The 16,000-nt window shown below is 38.5% G+C and overlaps 3 protein-coding genes across 3 annotated transcripts in view; 1 reads left to right on the top strand and 2 right to left on the bottom strand.

The window, feature by feature from the left end:
* The window catches only part of LOC107734710 (DNA-directed RNA polymerase III subunit RPC8), a 7,519-nt gene extending 5,953 nt beyond the window's left edge, over positions 1-1,566 (bottom strand). Inside the window, exon 1 of the mRNA XM_016546668.1 lies at positions 972-1,566. Coding sequence (XP_016402154.1) covers positions 972-1,082 — 111 coding nt within the window. The 5' untranslated portion in view covers positions 1,083-1,566. The remainder of the gene's footprint in view (positions 1-971) is intronic.
* A 1,892-nt stretch (positions 1,567-3,458) lies between these two features.
* Positions 3,459-8,601, top strand: LOC107734722 (protein Tob2-like). Its single transcript, XM_016546675.1, has 2 exons — positions 3,459-3,685; positions 5,533-8,601. Exon 2 carries the CDS (start codon positions 5,801-5,803, stop codon positions 6,947-6,949), a length of 1,149 nt encoding a protein of 382 aa, XP_016402161.1. The 5' UTR covers positions 3,459-3,685; positions 5,533-5,800; the 3' UTR covers positions 6,950-8,601.
* Positions 8,602-9,987: 1,386 nt separating this feature from the next.
* Positions 9,988-16,000, bottom strand: part of LOC107734734 (thyrotroph embryonic factor-like) — a 9,411-nt gene continuing 3,398 nt past the window's right edge. Inside the window, exons 2-4 of the mRNA XM_016546681.1 lie at positions 15,126-15,485; positions 13,202-13,422; positions 9,988-11,431 (exon numbers count right to left, since the gene is read on the bottom strand). Of these exons, the coding sequence (XP_016402167.1) occupies positions 11,216-11,431; positions 13,202-13,422; positions 15,126-15,485 (797 nt within the window). The 3' untranslated portion in view covers positions 9,988-11,215. The remainder of the gene's footprint in view (positions 11,432-13,201; positions 13,423-15,125; positions 15,486-16,000) is intronic.

Consider the following 16,000-nt stretch of genomic DNA (forward strand, 5'->3'; position numbering starts at 1 on the left):
TGCAGAGCAGGGGAACGCGAGGAACACTATTAAGCTGCCGCTGCTTTAGAACATTGTTTTTGAAACTTGTGAATCCATTAGAATCATAAGAAGACAGAAGACAGATTCATATATGAACAGATTTTCACGTGCACCTCTAGTTTTCTCTTCCTCTTCTCTAAAGCAGTGCAGGCCTCGCCCCCTTTGCTGCCTTTTCCCGAGGGCGGGGTTTATCTGGGTTTGTGATGTCACGAACCCGGGAAGTAACTTGTTGTAGTCCCTACCAGCCGTTTTTGTAGGCATTAAACTGCCAGAATTTTAAAAGACGATATCTCCGTTTGCATTGAACTTTCAGCTTCGTAACTTTGCAGATATTGTTTATGCTCAAACAGCAACATTACACACTAACTAACCTTAAAAAAGTGAAATCGCAATCAACCACCCCTTTAATAATTAATATATTATTAAAAACAATATTGAGTGAGAAAACATTTTATGACTAATAAAGTGGATTTTTATATTGTATGCAATGTTAATTATCTGTCAAAACATTGGACAAAAACACTGGACTTGCTAAGACAAGTTATCTAGCAGCAAATTTGTAATAATAATAATAAAAGTTATTAAATTACAATTCTCAAATACTTTAAATAATGCGCCAATCTTAAGCTTTATGGTGGTTATGATGGCTGCTTTATATCATAATAATACTTAATATTATTGTTTTTGACAATAGTTTTGGTCAAATACATGCAGTCTTGGTGAGTAGAAGAAAATTTTGAAAATTGCATTCTGGTATTCATGTATACATAATTAATATAATGTGTGTGTGTGTGTGTGTATATATATATATATATATATATATTCTATACATGCATATGTATATTCATGAAGCATTTGATTTAATGTAGACAGATAAGCACAATAAAGGGTTGAGCAATCTTCAGCATGATGACAAACACACATCTTCATGTCGGATTCTCTCTGCTCACCTTGTTGGCGAGTTTCTTGTTGAGTTCTTCGGCGATCGCTTCGTTCAGCTGCCGATGGAAACTCCAGGGCGGAATCCGGACCGTGTCCACCATCTCCACCAGCACAAACATACTGAACCTGAACCAGAACCAGAACCAGACCCGAGCCGAACTCTGAACACGCGGAAGCCGGACTACACGACGCGCTGCGAGCTGCTAGACATCCGAGATCTTACAAAGACTGAGCGTATCTACTGCTAGAGCTCGATACACATCTATTAGCTACTGATCTATGAATCTGTCACTCTTTCAGGCTCTGTGATGAGATTATCTGCTGCAGGTTTTCTGTCATATTAAGTTACCTCTCCGTCCCGACGAAGCCTCAGGAGCCCGTGTTTGTGTGCAGACAGATGTTATCCAGCTGCTCCGGTTTAAGTCATACATTTACACCATTAATAACCCAAAATCGCTCATGATTCGAGCTCACCGAATGACAACAGCTACAGCTACACATGTGCCGAATCACGACAGCCGCTGGCGCTTTACGGCACTGACGTCACGTGATGTTGATACATTTACGTTCTTTTTAAGAATTAAAAGCTAAATTGCTTGTAGCACTATTTTGTGGTGTAATACTTATGAAAAAATATAATACGCTTTAATTTATGTCAGAATTTCAATTTTTTTTAGAATGTTGTTTTTTGTCTTTTATGCTTGTAAATGTTGTTGTCCGTTGCAAATTATATAAACACTTGCAAAAAAAAATCATATAAACTAATATTAATTAATCTTACATTAAAAGATCAAATATATATTTTCTGTTTATATATACAAAGATTTATATTTTGTTTTGAACTCAAGTGCGTCAGACTGATAATTCATCAATTATGCATAATTGTTTGGTGTCCGTCAAGTTCCAAATAATGTCAGAAAATAATAAGGAACATGACACTTGCAAATCAGTTATATTAATATTTACATTTAATATTCGTGTATTGCATATTTCATGTGTTCAAATTCAGCGTTTAGTTCTCTGTTCAAAGAATAATGACTAAAATCGAATGTGTGTTTACATTTGAATTTTAAACTGAGACACCTGAGACTAAAAATATATGAATCATCTCCTATATGCCCTTAGTTATTATGTTCCTTGTGTTTTATTGAGGGGGGTTTAGTTCTAAGATTGAAGGGATATTAAAAGTCCAGTTAGTTTAAAAACTGAAATGAGTTAATACAATTTAATAAAGAGATTTCCATCATAATATTTAAGACTTTTAAGACAATGTGACTGCCATTTTATAAGCATCATACCTAAATGTCTTCCCTGTCTGGTCTTTAGGCTAATGCTTTGTTTACACACCTGATTTTCACTTTTCAGAGATGAATATGCAGCAGAGACATCTGCAGTCCACTGATGTTCAAAACAGCTGCTCACAGTTCATCCAGCATGCAGTATATTTTGCATCGGGCATTGCTGAGAAAATGTTTAGTAACAGTTTGGTCTGTCAGAAATAAATCAGAGGCTGTGTAAATGTTGAGACGTTTAGTTTAGTTCAGCGCAGCACCTGCATATAAAAGCCATTAAAATGTCAATTTTACAACAGATATGTTTTAGCAAGCATGCGAACATTTGGACTGAAATAAGATGTTTAGATGGGGACACGCTGTCTTATAGTAAAAATTACGAGACGTAAGGTTAAATATCAGATGTGTCGTGTTGATGTTAAACCATATCTGACATTCTCTTTGCGTAATGGATGAGAAAATGTGAAAGAGTTCATTTTTACAAGTAATAAATTCCTAAGACATAATCCTAAATTATTTTTATTAAACTACGTCATATACTAATTCTCAAAAATCAAATCTAATTTCTGAGGGGAACATAGGCCTATCCCAAAAGCCAGTAAAGAGTACTGACCAAAAATGACAAGATAGTTTTCTTTTGACCTAATTATTTGTGTTTGGGTCTTTAGGTTGACGTCAAGTTGCATTTAATTTGTTTTTAATTTCATATATATATATATTTTTTTTTTTAATTACCCCAAAAGCTCTCATTGCTTCGTTATGTTGTCTGGAAACTCCAATTCCCATCATGCACGTTGTTACGCGCTGAACCTACGTCACCACGCCACCAGCTCGCGCCAGCCAATGGCTGCATTGTTGCTATGACATCTTTTATTTTTAGCCTTCTGCAGCACAGCCTCGCATATGGAAACATTATTTCGCCAGATTAATTAGAGACGAAGTGAATAAACATGCCTCTAAAATGTCAAATCAGCATGATTTTAACATTATGGATAATAACATACTATAGTATTAAAAGCAAACACTGCTTTATTCGCCTGTAAAATCGAGTATTATATAATTTTTTATCAAGTTTAAATTAGTTTAGAGCGTTTTAACACACTAGTGACCGTTTACCCATCTGGAAGGGTTGAATTATTGCGCAAGATCTAATCAGTAAGTAGTTCCAGCTGAAAACGCGTCATAGCGCAGGGCGGAGCGATATAAATGCGCGAGGCTGCCAAACCGAAGTTTCCACGGGCGCGTGCGGGAGCAGGGACATGAATTAAACCTAAAATTAAGCAAAATAAAAGTGCGTTTCAGTCAAAACGCAACGCAAGGCAGCGGTTCTCTGTGAAGGATTTCTTCAACGCCTCAAGCACGAATAATTACTAATATTTGTGTAATTAATGGAAATAATAAGTGCAGGAAAGAAACCGAGCTTTCAATCAGTAAGTACTTGATTCATTTCTATTTAAATAACCAACAGTTTTCATCAGAATGACAGCAGAATATATGGGTGCTGGACTTGATGTTGAACGTACATATTCAATCTTTGTTTTTTTTAAATGAGTGATGCGTTGTCGTCCATTTTAGATTGTCACGAAATAACAACTCTAAAGATACAATAATATGTCGCTAATTGATACTATTTGCATGCAACCCTGTTTGAGTTCTTGATGAATGCGTGTTTGCACAGATGTCCTTGGCTTTAATGGTGTGCTGAGGCAAGGCCAAAGGTTTGCAAAAGCTGATTATTTCTCTGCTCTCAGCGTCTAACAGCTGCTGGACATTAGAAGCTCATTTTATATCCGAGTGTCAGGATTTGTGGTTTTGCATTGAAACTCTCTGGCTAGTTTTGGAGTTGGATAATTAAGTTTTCTTCAAATAAATTAAGTTTCTTTATGCCACGAACATCCCATCTGCTTCAGTTGTTTCTATTGTCATGCAACACTATTATTATGTTTCACTGTGTTGTGTTGGATAATAGTGTTTGGTTAAATTGTTTATTATATGTTAAACATTATAAAGTCAAGATTGAGACATTTGTTTGTGTTTTGATGAAGCTGGTGTAATGTGTGATGGGAGTGTGTGATGGGAGTGTAAACAAACATTCAGGCTTGTGGATAATTGTAACGGAATGAATATTCTGTCAGTCGCTTAAATGTAGCTGTTTATGTTTGTGGCATTTGATCAAACTCTGACATTGAGTGACATTGAAATCACGACATGAATTTTTCAGATGGATACACTGCTCGTTTAGTTTAGTTTGTCAATTAGTAATTTCAACATATTAAATGACAGCATAAAATCTCGAACAGAGATTAGATTTATTTATAAGATAATTGCACAAGGAAAATGTCAAATCACCTAACATCTATGTCCATATATCTAAACCGCGTTTTGAATTTAATGGCTGCATGATGAAACAACAGTGCTGGTATTTATCTGCGTTTAAGCGCACTATTTAACGCGTCTCTTTTCTGAAGAATCATCCGTTTCGTGACCTTTACCAGCAGTCACTGTCATCAAATGTTGCTGCAGCTCAACGCGGATCCGCCTCTCTTATAAATCTTACAAGGGCTGTGCATTTATAAAACTGGCTTTAACGGAGCTTATCAGTGTTTTGAAAATGCGAAGGCGTCACATCAACATTCTCACGCGCGGTGATGACGTCAAAGGCGGCGGCGTGGTGCATGCCGGGAGGTGTAGTTTTTACCTCCTGCCTTCAACAGCACCATTTTATCAACGGTTTACAAGGTTTCCCCTCAGATGGTTTAAAACTCGAAATGCACAATATGATATTTTGCTGATTTCGGTAGAATGTATTACAGTAAGTGTACGTGATGTCATTTTAGGTGTCATTTTAAAAATTACATGCTTTCTCCCATCTCCGTTTAATGTGCAGGTAAACTATAAACCACAAACCTTTGGTTTGTTACGTCCTGTAAAGTGTATACTCTGGCACAGTCAAAAGTGATGCCTTTTCCACTATTGGGACAAAAATGACATTCACTGGGCTTGAAGTAATATAATATATATCCTTGTAGAACATTCCCTCTTAGTGTTTCTTTGAGCTAGTGTGAGTGGATGGGATGCATTTGGTGGCAAATTTTCCTCTCTTAGCACATGTAATCCTAAGTGCTTTAGCCAGAGGGACAGATGAGGGATTTCATGAAGATAATCACGGATTGGTACCTTGGCCTCAGCATCTGTTGAAACAAAGAAACCTGCACACAGACAGTCAATGAACTGCGTATTAATATTCTGTTTAACTGGTCTGTCTTTGTCTTTCTAGAGGCTTTGACGAAACTGGATCTTGGAAAGCTGCTGTCCGGTCTTCATACATCAGTGCTTCAGGGTGAAGGTTTTTAAAGATCAACTGGTCTCTGACAATCACTTTTAAGCAATTTCTGAGCAAAAATCCAAAATCAGAGGCCCTTGCTTTTAAATTGACGTTTAAGGCAAAGACTAAAGACTTTCACCTTGATATTTGCAAGTGATGATAGGACAGCCGTTAATCTCTGTATAACTGAAGGAACTTTCAACACATAATCAAATTCATCATGCATCTGGAAGTTAAAGTTGCGTTGAACTTCATCGTGTCCTACTTGTACAACAAGCTCCCGCGCCGTAGGGCAGATCTGTTTGGTGAGGAGTTGGAGCGTATCCTGATGTCCCGCTTCGAAGGGCATTGGTACCCTGAAGCTCCTTTACGTGGTTCTGCCTTCCGCTGCCTGCATCTGGGAGCTCCCAGGGATCCTGTGGTGGAGCTGGCAGCCAGGAGAAGCGGTCTGGACACAGAGGAAGTCCGCGCCAACGTTCCCCCCGAGCTCAGCATTTGGATCGATCCTTATGAAGTGTCCTACCAGATTGGGGAGAAGGGTGCCGTGAAAGTCCTCTACACGGAGGATCCACCAGGTTTAGGGGGCGATGCCGAAAGTTCCGACGTCGCTCTCAAAGGAGATGTGGAGTTCGAGGATGTCAAGAGTCTGGGCTTTAACCCAGAGGCTCAGGTCTTCGTGCCCATCGGTGGCCAGGTGTCGCCGGTTATGCTACCGTCGCTCTCCAGTTCGCCAACTCCTCTTTCTACCTCATCTTGCCCACTGTTCGGTTACGCCGCTCCCAGCACTCCCACCAATCCCAGCGCTCATTCCTCCAACACATCCACCCCATCGCCACCAAGCACCAGCCTTTTGTACTCTACACCCAACTCGCGGCCCACACCTCAGCCGATCACCTTCACCACAGCCAGCTTCGCCGCCACCAAATTTGGCTCCACCAAGATGAAGAAGTGCGGGAACCCTGGAGTTGCCTCCGGTTCTGGTGTCGTCACAGCTCCGCAACAGAGGATGATCACGCGCTCCCCAAGCACCATCTCCCCCCCGGGGCTGGTCAAGCACAAACCCCTTTCCCTCTCCATGCACTCTCTAGCTGGACCCATCCCAAGCCAATTGTCTCCTAATGCCAAAGAGTTTGTGTTTCCCGCTTCCCAGAGGCCCATCTACTTTGACGCCGAAGGTCCGCCGTTCCAGGCTCCACACCCACACGCCTCCTTCGATCCATTCTCCAGTCCACAACCAGGACAGGCTGTGGGAATCATTGGAGGCAACAGTGGAATTTCCTTCATAGATAAACCTCCATTCGTGGAAGGACTCGGATACAACCTGCAGTATTCCGGCCAGGCCTTCCAACCTGTGGTGTTGGCCAATTAAAGTCTCAGTTGAAGAGATCCCAGTGCTGAAACACTTTCCTTGAGGACATTTTTTTCCCTCCATGAATCATTGTTACTACCACCATGATAAATTAAGAGTATTATGACTACTAATTGAGTATTACTTGTGATTGTTTTTTTTCCGTTCATTTGTTTCTCGTTCCATGATGTTGTTTATTTTATTATGAATTGACTATCTCTTGGAGTAACCAACCTCCTGTTGCACAGGTGTTTTTGCGTTTGTTGTTTTCAGTAATGAGTCACTTTATTTCCCAAATGTTTGTCTCTCTAATCTGCTTTGATTAATGCTACTTTTTAAAATTGACTCTGGGGGGAAAAAAGCTAATATTCTTACAGAAGATTCTAGAGGTCTAAAATGGATTTTTGGATGGTGTTTATGTTCAGAAATATAACGCTCTGGAGATTACAGCCACGTTAACAGTTTGGTCACACCTCAGTGGTCATAATTGAGGATTTATGGTAATTTCATGACATGTTCTCTGAACCGACATGGGTCTCACGCTCTTGAGCTGATGATTAAGAGGCAGCTCACGTCTACTACGTTGGTTTAGCTTTAGGATTCTCCTGTTCCGTTTGAACACATTAAGTCATATCCTGATGAAACCAGCCAGTGTTTAAACCCATTTCTAGTGAGTCACATTGAGAATTGATGCATGTTTTCGTTCTCGCAGATCTCGTAAGTTCAGACACACAAGACAAACCGGCAGAATGATTGATTGCAGGATTGTTGCGCGAGTCCGATTGGTTTCACACTTGGGTTCCCGGTCAGAAGTGCGTGAAGGTAACCGTTGGAGGTTTTGATTAACCACCGAATGTCTTTGAATGGGGTAGGACACGAGATTAAAGATCATTGGTGTGGAGACACTCCGAATAGCTCGCCGGCACCGAGACGCATGTTGAATTTAACGCTGTTATTTTTACGTTCCTGAGGTCGTAAGTGGTGGTTTGGAAGAGATGCTACAGTGAAAATTGCACTTTGTATACTCCACTCTAGGACTCTGAATGTTACCTCATATATTCTGACTGCAGTGGCTGTGTTTTGTGAAACGTTTTGAGCTAGGATGGAGGCTGGCGTTCTAGAATCTTCTTGAAGGTAGGAGCCAATGCTGGCTTCCTTTATTGACATCACTTCCCCCTCAGCATTCCGTTCCGTCCCGTCCAGCTGCATTGCACTTTACGCACCGGATCTTTGGGAACTCCTGTAATGCCTCACAGTAAACGCTATATGCTAGATGCTAAAGGTCCTTTACTCGCCCTTTAATGGCCAATTATGTCTGAACTATAGCTTGGAAATGTAGTTTAAAGATTGTATTAAAAACATTTTGGTGAGATGTTTGGGTGAGACCGTTGTTGTGATGTCCCTCCTCGATATTTGAAATGTGAAAGTCAGCTTCATGAATATTCAGTCATTTCCATTGGTTTCATTTGGGGTGGGCGGGGTTTAGATTTCTCTATAAATGCTACGACTGGGTGTATTTTTACATTTGTTTGTAATTTATTTACAATTTTTCTATATTTTTTTTCGTGTGTTTTTTCAAAAGAGTTCTCTACGGCATTTATAAAGCAAATTAAGAGATATATATACGACTATGACATGAATATGTATATATTTCTTATGTTGAAGATCTTTTGTTTAGTTTCTTACGTGCTGAAGTTATTTTTTCAGAAATAACTATATGAATATATATGCAAGATGAAATGACTAATAAAATGTTTAACAAAGTGGTGACCGTGCATCGTACCTTCTGCAGACGTCATTCTTTTTAAGCTGGGTAGGTTTTGGTTTGATGTTTCTCCTGTTTATTGGAGGATTTTGACGGTATGTTTGATTTCTTAATGTTTTAATATAACATTTAAGGTTTCATAAACTGTAAGTATTCCAAAGCATGATGGTACATAAACCTCATATCATCCTAAATGTTCAAAACCAAAATGTTTAGCTCCTTAGTCAGTGTAGGTTTCTCTTACATTAACAATATTATTGACCCTTAAATGCACAAAAATGCAAATATCCTTTAATCATTTTGTTCATGTCTTTCCTGTCTATTGGGAAACAGTCTGAAGTTCTCAGTAATTAAAAAAAAAAAAAAATTATGATAGCATTGCAATGTAATACAAAACAAAAGGACACCGTTCCCAATAAAATAAATCCAAATCTTTCAGGTTTGTAAAGCAAAACGGTTTCTTTAAATGGAGGGTGATTTAATCAATTTAAATGGAAGTGATTTGAGATAAACATTACAAGACAAAGTTTTGTTTAATTCGTATCCAAAGAGTTTAAGAATCAATTAGATGGGACTGGAAACTGTCTGAATGTCCAGCCGAATCGTTTTTTCTTTTTTCTTAGGTCGTTGTCTTTGTTTTTTGACACTATAAGCACCTAATTAAAATGTGTGTTGTAACCTCACTGTTCTCATGCAGCTGTACGAACACCTGCAGCTGGGAATAAAGCTGAACGAAGCTTATTTATTTAGTAGTAAAATATGTTCATTTTAAAGTAAACCATTTTTCCCCCCACTCATTTTGAAAACTCCTACAAATATGATCCAGACATGTTAAAGTTTTGTGAGATTTACCTGAAGAGCAAGTTGTTTTTTTTTTAAAGAAATTAGTTTTTTAACCTCCTGACTACCAGCTATGGAGTTTTGTCCACTGTAGGGGACATTATGTTTTAGCGATTTCTGAGACGTTCGATGTCACAGTTTTAAGTCTGGATGTCCTGTACAGAGCACATTCAGGGCTTTTCAGAGATACCAAATGATTGGATGTTTCACCGTGACCACGCCCTCTCCTTGGTCTTCAAAAATGGCTGACATTAATTTAGTGATCAAATGTAACACCCTAATGGAAATATGATAATATTGTGTAATTATCATTTAAATCGGACTAATTGACAAATTGTTTGCCATAAATCAACATCTCAGGAAAATGTTATGGGGTTTATATACTACAACAGTGAAATGTATAGATTTTAGATGGTTATTTTGTTGACATTATCTATATCTATATTATCTATTATCTAATTGTAAAAAACATGATCTGTTAAAAATACATATATAAACTAAAATTGTAAGCACACTTTGTGGTGTTCATGAATTTTTTTGAGCACTGAAAACAAACCATGATAAGTGTAATCTATCAAAATCCATAAACACTGGAAGCACATTATTACTTCTGCGTTTTTAAATACACTAAACGTCAAGAAAACCAACGATAAACGTGAGACTCTAGTGCTGCTTACGCTAATGTCATCGACTGGAATAAATCACGCTCACGCCACAATGGTTTTACCAATGCAACAATTTATCTAAAATGCATAATTATTATTATTATAATAATTCATTAAAAATGCAAAAATGAATCAGTCATTGGCAAGAATTAAAAAAAAATTTTTTTTTTTTACATAGAAATTCATTACGCTTGTGTTTTAACGGATGCTGAGCTGCCCGACAAAAAAAAAGTTTTAAATAAAAAAAAACACTCATCAGAAACATCTAATCTGAGGTAAAGATGCATCGCACGTTATTGCCCTGGATTAAACCCTGAAAACAAACCAGATTCAGTTGATCAGTCACTCACAGTTAAACTCCAACGCAGACGCTCGCGTTACAATAAGCGCCCGCTTAACTGCCGTGAAGATGCGTTTGAACGAAGCACAGTCGCTATAGAGTTAATCTGCATGACAGAAGTGTCGCTTTTCACATGGTAAGGTCATTCTGGAAGAACGACGACACTAGCGGACGGATACAAGCGTATATTTACAGACTCCGCCTTCACAGACCGTCCGATTCGCACTTGCTCTTCAAGTGCACTCGTTTTCGTGGAATAAAGAAAATAATCGCTTCATATCAAGTCATGCGCTTGTTTTCTGCGAAAAACCTCTCGTACACAAACATAAACGACGTGTCGAGTGCAAAAAACAGGCTTAAAACTAGCTGAAAATAGTCTTGTGAAAAAAAGGAAAAAAAAAAAAAGTCACATTTTCCGCGGCCGAACGCTCTAAGATTGAACGCTAGCTGTGCGACTTCTCCATTCGGCCACTTTATCTCGTCTTCATACCGAATGAGAGGGCAGAATATGAGGTATGAGGAGGTCAAAGGTTATGTTGTGTTATCATGTGTTTTGTGTCTTCTAGCCCCTTCAAACGTCCTCTTAAAAACACGACCTCCCGCGCGGCGCCGCATTACCCACAATCCCCGGCTGTGTAACTGCGGTGTGAATTATAAGGGAGACTGAAGCGTGTCCCTCACAGCAAGCCGTATTTGGCCTCGTACAGCAGCATGATCTTCTTGCAGCGGCCGCAGTCTTTGCGCAGCTCGGCCACTTCCTGTCTCAGCGCGGCGTTTTCCCGCTCCAGGAAGGAGGAGCGGACGGCGATCTGGTTCTCTTTCAGACGCCGGGCATCTCGCGAGCGCTTCGCCGCCATGTTGTTCTTCTTCCTCCACGACCAGTACTTCTCATCCTGCAGAGAAACGCAAGCATCTCATTAATGAAGCCCCTTAAACAAGCTTTAGATTTAACTTTACGTTTCATGTCGTAACATTAACAAAAACATACAATAACTGTATTACGAGAAAGCATCAGCGATTACATTTTAAATTTAAATTCATGTGCAATACAACGTGTCCATCTACATTTTCAGCAGCCTTGGTTCCCGAAGTATTTACTTTTTTCCTATAATGATTTTAAAAAGTCTTTGTTAAAGCATTATAAAGCAATAAGCCCCAAGATGCCGTGGTTTACAGTGAATTTATAACAGCTAAGGGGCGTGTTATAACAGCCAAACCCCCTTAGCTGTTATAAATTCACTGTAAACCATGGCTTCACGGGGCTTATTGCTTTTATAAAACGGTTATTCCATATATGTAGTAAGATTTCACAAAATAAAACAGAGCAGGTAAAGTGTAATGATATTAATAAAAACAGTATTCTTGCACCAAACAATGTAGTTCCTCAGAATCAGTTGTGGTTCCAACAAAGTGGTTGCCGAGCAACAGACAAACGTAAACAAAGGTGTATGTTTGTAGAGTAATTTACAACAGCTTCGAACGCGGCTCAACCAGTCAGAATCAAGGACCGGAGCTATCCGTTTTATAATAAGCCATAATCCATACCACCCAGCTACAATGAGCATCACAACATTACAAACTTAGTTTTTTGGTCTGACTTTCAAATAATTCTATGCTTCAAATCAATGATAAAAGAAATTATTTACAATGCCATTAAGTATTTCAAGCAATGTAATAAAATATAAAAATAGCTAATTGCTGAAATTGTTTGTTTTGAGTATAGAATCAATGTAGTTGAGGTTTATTGCATAAGATGTATACACATATTAGTGTTATTTTAGCATCATTGACATAATATTATAATTTTTATTAATATTTTAAATTAATTTTTATTCATTTTAATTTGACCTTTTTTTATTATTTTGTTGAGTTTTTGTCATTATTATTAAAATAGATCTATATAGTTTTCTATTAATTTTATTTACATTTGAGTTATTTTTGTACTACATGTTAAACTTCAGAAAAATTAGAAATGTTTCCTTGGCAACTAGCTGAAATAAAATAAGCTTTTAAAATATTTTATTTCATTTAACGTTTATTCCACTTGAAGTAACAAAAATATTTTTTATGTGTTTAGTTTTTTAGTTAATGATAATAATTAACCTAATTTTCCCAATTCATGTTTTAGGTCTTATGGTGAATAATTAATCGGTGTGCATTATTCAAAAAATAAATAAATTAAATTAAAAAATAAAAACAATTATGATATGATCCATATTGGTACCAAATACCAACTTTACATTATCAAATCAGTTTGTGATGGATAAAAAGTCCTGCTCTACATTTTTTTGTCCAGTTTATCTGGAAAAGTCACATAGCACAAGTAAAATGGACTGCAAAGAGTACTTCATGTTGACTTCAAGACGACGGATCAATCAGAAGAAGCTGACAAACAACTAAAGTTCATCCAGTGATCAGCAGCATGACAGTATGAGCTGCTAGTATGATTGCTAAATAGCAGCATGTTAACTTCGAAGAATCAAATTTGTATTCATTATCATTAAAATACATTTCCTGGATGATGAGCGACAGGCCCGGGTGTCCAAACGTGTCACGAGAGCCACAGGTTTGCGACCATATTACTGTTTTCTGATGTTTCTGTTCATAAACTCATTCTGAATGACTGAATATTTTCGGTAAGTTCTCAAAGGGTTCAGTCTCACCTTCGCCTCTTCAAGAACAAACACTTTCTTGGCTTTCTTGATCATGGGCTGTGGTTTGAGCTCGTCCACAGAGAAGCGATGTTTCCGTGGATTGAAGAGCTCTCCTCCGGGAACGCTGGACAGCACCAGATCCGTGGGGTCCGGCTGGAAGGCCACGCTCACCTCGATCTCCTCTGGGTCGATCGGAGTGGGCGTCACCCGGTCGGGGCCAGCTTTGGCTTCTAGGAAGGTATAAACAGAGCGATGTACAGCTGCTCTAATATAACCATCAGATTAAACACATGACTAGGGCTGCACGATAAATCGAAATGGAATCGAGATCGCGATTCAACAGAAGCTGCGATTGTCATGCGTGTCAAACTAACTACCAGCTGCTAGTTGAATTTCTGCTGGTTTAACTGTGTGTTTTGACTGGTAAGTGAATGGTTTGTAGGTTCAAGCCGCATGGATTGATGTAGAGATGAGCGCTCATATTACAGTAACAACTACAAAATGTTTCAAGATAAAGTACCTTGTGTTAATACCTATTTTTAGATAAACCAGATAATAAAGCAATAAGCCCCGTGAAGCCGTGGTTTACAGTCAATTTATAACAGCTAAGGGGTGTTGTTAGGTACGACGCGAAGCAGAGCTGTTATAAATTCACTGTAAACCATGGCTTCACGGGGCTTATTGCTTTTATAAAACGGTTATTCCATATATGTAGTAAGGTTTCACAGAATAAAACAGAGCAAATAAAGTGTAATGATATTAATAAAAACAGTATTCTTCCACCAAACAATGTAGTTCCTCAGAAACGGTTATGGTTCCAACAAAGTGGTTGCCGAGCAACACAAATGTAAACAAAAGGTGTATGTTTGTAGAGTAATTTACAACAGCTTCGAACGTGGCTCAACCACTCAGAATCAAGGACTGGAACTCTCTGTTTTATAATTCATATTTTAATTTTCTCTTTTTATTTGGATCTTGATGGGAGTTGAATACAAAAAAGTAATTACAACTTTTTATCTCACAATTCTGTTTTTTTTTTCTTTAAGCCACAGAAAAAAAAATTGTAATTATGAATTTTTATCCCGCAATTCTGACTTTTTTTTCTCAGAACTGCCAGTTTATATATTGGAATTTATATCTTACAATTCTGACTTTTTTTTTTTTCTTGAAATTCTGAGTTCATATCTCGGAATTCAGAATTTTTTTCTCAGAATTTCCGAGTTTGCTTCTCAAAATTCTCTTTTTCATGCCACGGAATAAAAACAAATACAGTAATTGCAAAATTTTTATCTCAATTCTGAATTCTGACCAAATTTGAGATGTAAACTCATATTTGCAAGCAAAAACGTCTTTTTTTTTCAATTCTGTGGTAGATATAAGCTTCTTTAGAAATCATATTTTGACAAACTGTATGAGAGACATTTAAAGCGGATTCAAACCTGTGACACACGTCAGATGAGGTCTACAGTAGATCAATACAGCGAGTTGTGATGTTACTCAATGACCAAAAACAACTAAACTACACACAAGCTCTTCCTCACCTTGATCAGAGACGCGTCTGTTCTTTACCATTACTGCACGCTTTGTGTCACATGTAACGAGAAGCAGCCATGCAGACTGAAAACCGCACATATAAACAGAGCATGTTACCGGCCTCCTAATGTGAAGCGTTCGCTCATGTTCCTGACCTCAAGGTTGCAGCTCTAACAAATGATTCATAAGAACTTTTTGACAAAAACCCGGTCAAACGTGGAGGCGTACTAAAGACATCTACAGACCTTCTACCATATCGTCAAACAATTGAAACCTCCACATCACCCATCCCAAACATCTGCTATCGAAAAACAGTATTTGTGAAGCTGATTTGAAACCAGTTATTCGAGCTACAGTCTCTAGTTGATCAAAAACAATGAAACGTGCTTGTATGTCTCACCTGTTGTCGTCTCTATGTTCACAGTGAGCGAGTCGTCCTCAGACCCTTCGTCGTCCTCGTGTTCCTCCTCAGGCATCTGCGGGACGGTCGCCGGCTCGTCGGAGGGTGCAGATAAAGCCTGTGTGCCTCCGGGTCGCGGACACTTGCTCAGCTCCTCCTCCAATGTGACGGGAATCTCGTTCTCCAGCAGGAACTCGTCCAGGTCCATGTACTCCAGGTGGAAGGTCTCGCCGTCATACGGGATGGTTTTGTCCCAGATGGCGGGGGTGAGAGAGGCCGAGACGCTCCCCGTGCCCCCCGAACCACCGCCGCCGCCTGACGTCCCATCGCAGGTCGAACCCTGTTTCTCCTTCTCGATATCTGTCAAATATCGTAGTAGATAGGTAGTAGAAATTTCAATGCCAGCTAGAGTAAGCTTACACATTTTCTGCCAGTTACATGGGAGTTTGATCAATGCAATAAAATAAAACCAAACAAGATAAAAGAGAAAATACAATACATTAAAATCAAAACAAGATGCTTTAAATTTACATACTTTACATGAAGTAGCAAGTAAAATTTGTTTTTATAAAACAGAGAGTTACGGTCCTTGATTCTGATTGGCTGAGCCGTGTACGAAGCTGTTGTAAATTACTCTACAAACATACACCTTTGTTTACGTTTGTCTGTTGCTCGGCAACCACTTTGTTGGAACCACAACCGTTTCTGAGGAACTACATTGTTTGGTGGAAGAATACTGTTTTTATTAATATCATTACACTTTATTTGCTCTGTTTTATTTTGTGAAACCGTACTACGTATATGGAATAGCCGTTTTATAAAAGCAATAAGCCCCGTGAAGCCGTGAATTTATAACAGCTAAGGGGGTTTTAACA

Source organism: Sinocyclocheilus rhinocerous, unplaced genomic scaffold, assembly GCF_001515625.1.
Source record: "Sinocyclocheilus rhinocerous isolate Xijiao unplaced genomic scaffold, SAMN03320098_v1.1 scaffold8065, whole genome shotgun sequence".
Classification (NCBI taxonomy): Eukaryota; Metazoa; Chordata; class Actinopteri; order Cypriniformes; family Cyprinidae; genus Sinocyclocheilus; species Sinocyclocheilus rhinocerous.

Coding starts and splice junctions, on each gene's coding strand:
- LOC107734722 (XM_016546675.1), top strand. CDS start 5,801: ATGCATCTGGAAGTTAAAGTTGCGTTGAACTTCATCGTGTCCTACTTG.